This window comes from Microtus ochrogaster, chromosome 10 (genome assembly GCF_000317375.1).
Source record: "Microtus ochrogaster isolate Prairie Vole_2 chromosome 10, MicOch1.0, whole genome shotgun sequence".
NCBI lineage: Eukaryota > Metazoa > Chordata > Mammalia > Rodentia > Cricetidae > Microtus > Microtus ochrogaster.
Genome location: NC_022016.1, coordinates 70,752,408 through 70,759,172, shown reverse-complemented (window position 1 = coordinate 70,759,172; position 6,765 = coordinate 70,752,408). Strand labels below are relative to the sequence as shown.

The following is a 6,765-nucleotide window of genomic DNA, read 5'->3' as shown; positions in this document are numbered from 1 at the left end:
AGAACTAAGTTTGTGTGTTGGATCTATTGTTTCCATGATCCCAACAGCTGAGCTAACTGCCCAACATGCTATATTTACAGGAAAAGCACCGACAGTAACAGGAGAAGTTTTACAATGGAAATACATAACACTTTTAAGAACTTGAATACATCTTATCATCAACTGCTAAGAGACTCCAGAACACCCAGAGGTGAAATCAAACGTTTCTTTGTTTGATCCCATAGTTAAAAGACTTTCGCCTCTATTAAAAGACATTATCTTTAATTTACCCATGCTTTTTCTGACAAGCGACACTTTGTAGGCATGCCTGAGAAGTCTGAACAATATGATTAGCTTTGCCAGAGGGACGGAAGACAAAAGAAGACTAGGGACTTCAGTACCCTCTCTTCTCAGGAACTCTCCAGGAAAGTCAAACGGTATGCTTTGCTGTTTACCTGTGGGTGACACTCTCCAAACGTCTCTACACATTACGGGGTGCCTCTTACAAAACTCCAGTCACCAGTAGCACAAAGAATGGCAACGTGGATAACAGCTACTGTGAAACGCCCCTTGCTACTGCTGTTTCGTTTGCAGATCAAGAAATCCTCTATAGCCGGGCGATGGTGGCGCACGCCTTTAATCCCAGCACTCGGGAGGCAGAGGCAGGCGGATCTTTGTGAGTTCGAGACCAGCCTGGTCTACAGAGCTAGTTCCAGGACAGGCTCCAAAGCCACAGAGAAACCCTGTCTCGAAAAACCAAAAAAAAAAAAAAAAGAAATCCTCTATAAACAAAACATTACAAGGTCAGCAAAACACAAATAGGCTGGCACTTGTCTTCATGACAACTGGGCATTTTGTCTAAGTATCACGATACATCCCAAGTGAGATTTCACAAGCTTTGGGGTTGGGGACCTGCTCTGCCACTCTCCCATACCCCGAAGGATCTAAGAAGACTCAGAAAACCATCCTGCAGACAACACGGTGGTTTTATAGGTGCAAGATGTTCACCTATATCGAAGCAAACAGATGTTGAGAATGCAATTTGTTCCTTGTCCTTTTATAGCTTTGCCTTTGGTATGTGAGAGTTGAGCAAATGAACAAACTGGTAACCAGAGATATAATTTTGTTCCTTCTGGGTAGGAGACAACGGGCACATTATTAAGCCTCTCCAAGCCCATTTATAAACATAAAATGAAAATCAAACTTGCCTCATATGATTGTGTAATAACTGAAAATAAGGGCTCTGCTCAGGGACTAGAGAGAAGCCTCCATAGGTAAGAACACTTCCTGCCCCTTCAGAGGATCCAGGTTCAGTTCTCAGAACCCATGTCAGGTGCTCATCACCACCTGCAACCCCAGTTCTAGGATCTGACACCCTTCCTGGCCTCCTTGGTCATCACATGCACTTGTGTATGTATGTATGTGTGTATGTATGTATGTATGTATGCATGTATATATGTATGTGTATATGTATGTGTATATATAATACACACACACACACACTTACTTAAGGAAAAATAAAACAGATCTTTTAAGGGCTCAGCTCCTAGAGAGCAGTTACTCTCTATATAAAGAATTTCCTTTTACTTCCAGTTCTCCAGCAAAGCACCATTTAATATGTGCTGTGGTTTGAAAGGAAATGGCCCCTAAGGGTTGGCATTATTAAGAGGTGTGGTCTTATTGGAGGAAGTTGTACACTATCGGGGCAGGCTTTGAGGTCTCTTGCTCAAGCTTCTGTCGGTATGACACTCAGACCATTTCCTGTTGCCTACAAGATATAGAACTCTCAGCAACTTCTCCAGCACCACATCTGACTGCATGCCACCATGTTCCTCCATGATGATAATGGGCAGAACATCAGAACTGAAGGCTGCCAGCTCAATTAAATGTTTTTCTTTAAAAGAGTTGCTGTAGTCATGGTGTCTCTTCACAGCAACAGAAACCCTCACTAAGACAATGTGTTTCAAGAAAACCATTCCTTTAAAAGAAAGCCTAAGGCTACCAACCTTGCAGCATAAATAAAACTGCTAGATAACTCATGTTTTAAAATCTACTTCCATTCCCACACAGCATGATCACCAACCTCTGGCTTCACCAGGGATGCTCCTGGAGCACCTGCTCCCATGTCTTTCCACAGCACCTGGCCATCAGCCAGCAAGAAGAATGAAGGCAACGCTCACTCCTGCCTCTCTAGATACTGACCTCAGGGAGAAGACAGTAGTGTCCTTTGGGAACCTCCAAATCCCCACATCATCACAGCATGAAGACCTCTTTTCCCCCTACTACACTGCTTACTAGGTCACCTGAACCTCAAACAGCCCTTCCTGTGCCTCTGAACAGAATGGCATCTAACATCCATCTGGAGGTATTTCCTTTGGGAGTTACTCCCTTCTCCACACACCCCAACACCCAGTGTAGTCCATCACTTCAGACTACCAGTTACCCATTACATAACCACCCAGACTCCAAAACCTGCCACAGCCTGAGCAGGAAGATTTTAAAATAATTACTACACTCAGAGTATGCATCCACTAGGAGCCCGACTTCTAAATCTAAAGCAGATATGGATGACAGTAAGATGCATAATATAAATTTATTCTGTGACATTTTCCTCATTGTAAGTATTTTAAAATAGATTAAAATACATTGATACTTCATGAAAGATACAAATCTAGAAAAATTCCGATATCTGTAATATCCATGGCTTGACCATGAATATCCATTTCTTGTTCGCTGAGAACATCATTTCTAAGAGTGGCACGAAAATGATGAGGGTTGCTGTCTTCTTCACACCCCAAGTCTCATACATTTTAATTCAGCTTGTCGTTCATTTCTCAACCATGTACGTCAGTGGTATCTGCTCCTGCTTCTGAATGGGGGGAGCAGCCGGTTTCTGTTTCTTAACAGTGATGTTGAGGTCCTCTTTTTCTGAGTCTTCAAGAAAATGCTTCATGGTAAGCTGGAACAGCAGCCGAGGGTCTGGTCCAGAGAGGGGTGGGCAATTACAGACCTCCCGAAGTTTGAGAGCCTACGAGGAAGAATACAATGTAGTTCCTCACATGGTCTGCACAAGACAAGCAAAAGTAAAAGAACATGTCTGCGTGTTTACATAGACGTCAGCTCAAGTATAACACGTGAAGAAGAACCACAGGTGAGTCTGTCATCGCTCTCCATGACCTGATCCAGTGACCATCATTTTGAAGGCAGCAGTTGTCTGTGTAACAACAGCCACAGGGCGAGCTAACAGGTCCCCAAGAAAGCAAACAGCTTGATCACCCTTAGCAGATACTGAGAACAACGCCATATTAACAAGGTTCTGAAGTTCCTATAAGAGACTGTTTTCAACACAAGAAAAATAATAGAGCATCCATGACTGAACCCACTGAAGAAAAACAGCAACAACAAAGTTGCTCACAGCTGTGACCTTCCAGGATGGCATAATGCTAATGACAGGGACGGAGCAGAAAATCAAACTCACAACAGTTTTTAACTCTAGGGAGAATAAAATGTTGTGGGGAAAGGAAGAGTAATTATAACGCGCTGTGTAACTCGGTTGTAACTGATGTTTATAGTTGAAAATACCAAATCTTGAATCAACCCAAATCACAATTTAATCATTTGGGAAAGAAGAGAGCAGCATGTGTGTGCATGTGTGCAGCCCGCCAGGGGTGAAAAGAAGGCTAGATCTAGTTCTCTGCAGTGGGGAATAAATAGAAGGCTTAAAAGTGGAGCATTAGGGAACAGCAACAGAAGCATGCATTTTCATACGCTGGGAAAACCCAAAACAGCGTGTGACTGCATAGAGTCACTATCAAACAGAGGGCAGTCTCAGAGTGCTACTGCATACAACCAGCCCCCCAAATGACCTAACTCTGTAGAGGACAGAAAGAAAGAAAGATAAACAGGCATGGGATGTTTATGGGTAGAGGAATAAACCTCTGTATTCTATAGATGTATACCACATCTATATCTATATATCTGTGGATGTATACCACACCACGTGTCCAAAGCTACAGAATGTACAGAACCATGGATAAAGTGGGCGTGGAAGGGGATGCCTATAACTTAGGAGGGAGACTCAGTAAGATCAGAATTCCAGGGTTATCCTCAACTACAGAATATGTTTGAAGCCAACCTGGGATACATGAGACCTTGTCTCGAATAATTCTTTTATATATGTAAAGTTTCACAAATATTAAACAAAATCTATTCCTTTTTTTAAAAAGTAAAGTTGGCTTGGAAATAAAAAGGCTGAAATGTTTGCTTTTGTCTAGTGTGCTTTTATGCTAATGAATTTTGTACCACATACTTCTTTGAATGGCCTTTGTACTAAGTATATGCACTTTGGGAATGTTTGATCTCTTTCCTTAACTGCTAGAAAAACTATTCTTAATAAGATGTCCTATTACTGTTTCCTTGCATGTGTACTGTTGCATTCTACTTCTTCTCAAGAAAAATTATATTATATATCATATATATATAAATTCTTTTGACTAGAAAGGTTTACTTAATATATTGATAAAATATTTTCTAGACTTTTGGCTTTCTTTCTATATATTCTATTACATTTCAATGTGCTAACATCTTTTTTTCTTTTACAAATTCAATTCTGTCATAGTAAATAAATCTTGATATTTCTTCAAAAGTGAGAATTTTTCCCATGTGCACCTAGAATATGCCTTTCACTGTCTTTATTTTCTGTTTAAATCTATGTATTGCATATAACACGCACTTCATAAATGCAGGCTAGACTTTAAACTATGAATAATCATTTTAATAAATCCTGTAAAAATATTATGAAGAGTCTACAATGTATAAGAAAATGGAAAGATAATCTAATAACTAGAAAATACAGTACCGAGAATCCTGAGGAAGACTGAAGGTATGCATGAAAGCAAACCACCTTAAAGATTCCACGAGATCAACAAGTCTTGCTCTGTGCAGTAATTTACAAACATTATCTAAGCTTCTGTCTTAAGGCAAACCACTTTTTATTAGGAAAGTGTCAAGAGGTGAGGAGGGGAAAGGAGGCAGGGCCTTACCACAGACACATGGGTTCATAAAACATACATTTGAAGGGTCTGCTAACCTAACAATGTATGGAGAAAAGCAAAGGTTAGATTTTTCTCTAAGCAAGGTCACCTGGTCAGAATTGAGGCAAAGACTCCTAAGCACACTGCTATTTCTACATCCCCAGTTCTTGTGAGCATCTTTTTGTCACTGATAACTATGATTTCCTACAGCTAATATCGTCTACGCATTGAAAGCATTATTCATTTCTACTGCAGAATGTCCTGTTTTTGTCTGTTGTTTTCTATTGTTATATAGCCTAGGTCACTTAAGTATTCACTAGGTATCTCAGAAGCCATGTAGTCACCGGAGAGACCACAGAGAACAGGGGCCACATGGTAGAAGACAATCAACAGGAAATAAGATCCTTCTAGTTTGAGAAGGGAGACTGTCTGCACGGGAGACAGACTATTTGATACTGAGGGAGCAGAAAAAGCCCCTTCGGGAAGGTGGCGTCTGGAACAGAGAAATCCACAACTGGGGGGAGGGGTCCATAAGGAAGAAACAAGCCTGGTGTGAAATGAATAGAACCAAGGAAAACTGTGGAGCAAGACAGGCAGTGATCGGAAGACTACAGGACTGAGCTGTAGAGTTCTGTCATCATCACACAAACTAGAGTCACCTGGGAAGAGGGAACCTCACCTGAGGCATGGCATCCATCCAATTAGCCTGTGGCTGTGGATGTGGGGCACTTTCTTGACTAATGGTTGACATGGGAAGGTCCAGCCCACTGTGGACAGAACCATTCCTGGATTATATAAGCAAGCAAGCTGAATGAGCCATAATAAGCCAGTAAGCAGCGTTCCCCTGAAGCCTCTGTTTCAGTCCCTGACCCCAGCCAGGTTTCTGCCTTGGTTCCTTCAGTGATGGCTGTGACCTGTAGTCTAAATAAAACCATCCGGCCCCCAAACTCATTTTGGCCAATGTTTCATCACAGCAACAGAAAGTAACTAGAACAGGGTAGATTCTCATTCTAAGTTACATGAGAAAACTCTAGAAAGTTCTAGGCAAGAAAATAACATGTAAAAGACAATTCTTGTTGTACGTTGCAATTAGGCCATTAATGGAAATAATGGACTAGGGAGAGAGGTTCGGGAACTAGGAGACGATGGTGACTTGTTCTAAGCAGTGGCCATGGTGAGGGTCCACGGAGATGCACACCGGAGGAAACAAAGACTGTTGTGGACAGGATGCAGAATAACAGGAGAGAGAAATCAGTCAGGACTGCAGTTCAGCCCTCGTGTGCCCTCAAGATGCCACCTATGGATGTGAGGACAATTTGGTTGCTTGTGATAAATAATAATTGTGATATACACTGACTTGTTTGCTAATTAATGATCCCAACTCATAAATTTTAAAAGACTTTTTAATCAAATTGCTGAAACAAAACCATTTGTGCTCATAAAATGAGACAGATAGTTGATGTCCCTTTTTATATTTTGATGCTAGAATTAATAAGCCACTAAGTAATTGTTCTCTGTGCTTGTGGACAAAGTCGCCATAGTAAAGCCCCATTATGGCTCAGAGCCCTTGTCTTGGTTAATTTTCTGTGACTATATAGGTTTCTAAAATAAATTTTATTTGACTTACTGACACCCTACTTCTTTCCAACACTAGCCTAAGGAGGTTCATTCTAGCTTCCTGCCATTCTTACACTTAGCTGCGTCTACCGTAACAGCCCATACAGAAACATACACACAACACCACATAAGCATA

The 6,765-nt window shown here is 41.2% G+C and overlaps 1 protein-coding gene across 2 annotated transcripts in view; it reads right to left on the bottom strand.

Moving 5' to 3' along the window:
- Positions 1-1,865: 1,865 nt before the first annotated feature.
- The window catches only part of Oma1 (OMA1 zinc metallopeptidase), a 56,181-nt gene continuing 51,281 nt past the window's right edge, over positions 1,866-6,765 (bottom strand). For both annotated transcript variants that reach the window (XM_005353488.3, XM_013348505.2), the window contains exon 9: positions 1,866-3,007. In XM_005353488.3, coding sequence (XP_005353545.1) covers positions 2,807-3,007 — 201 coding nt within the window. In that variant the 3' untranslated portion in view covers positions 1,866-2,806. The remainder of the gene's footprint in view (positions 3,008-6,765) is intronic.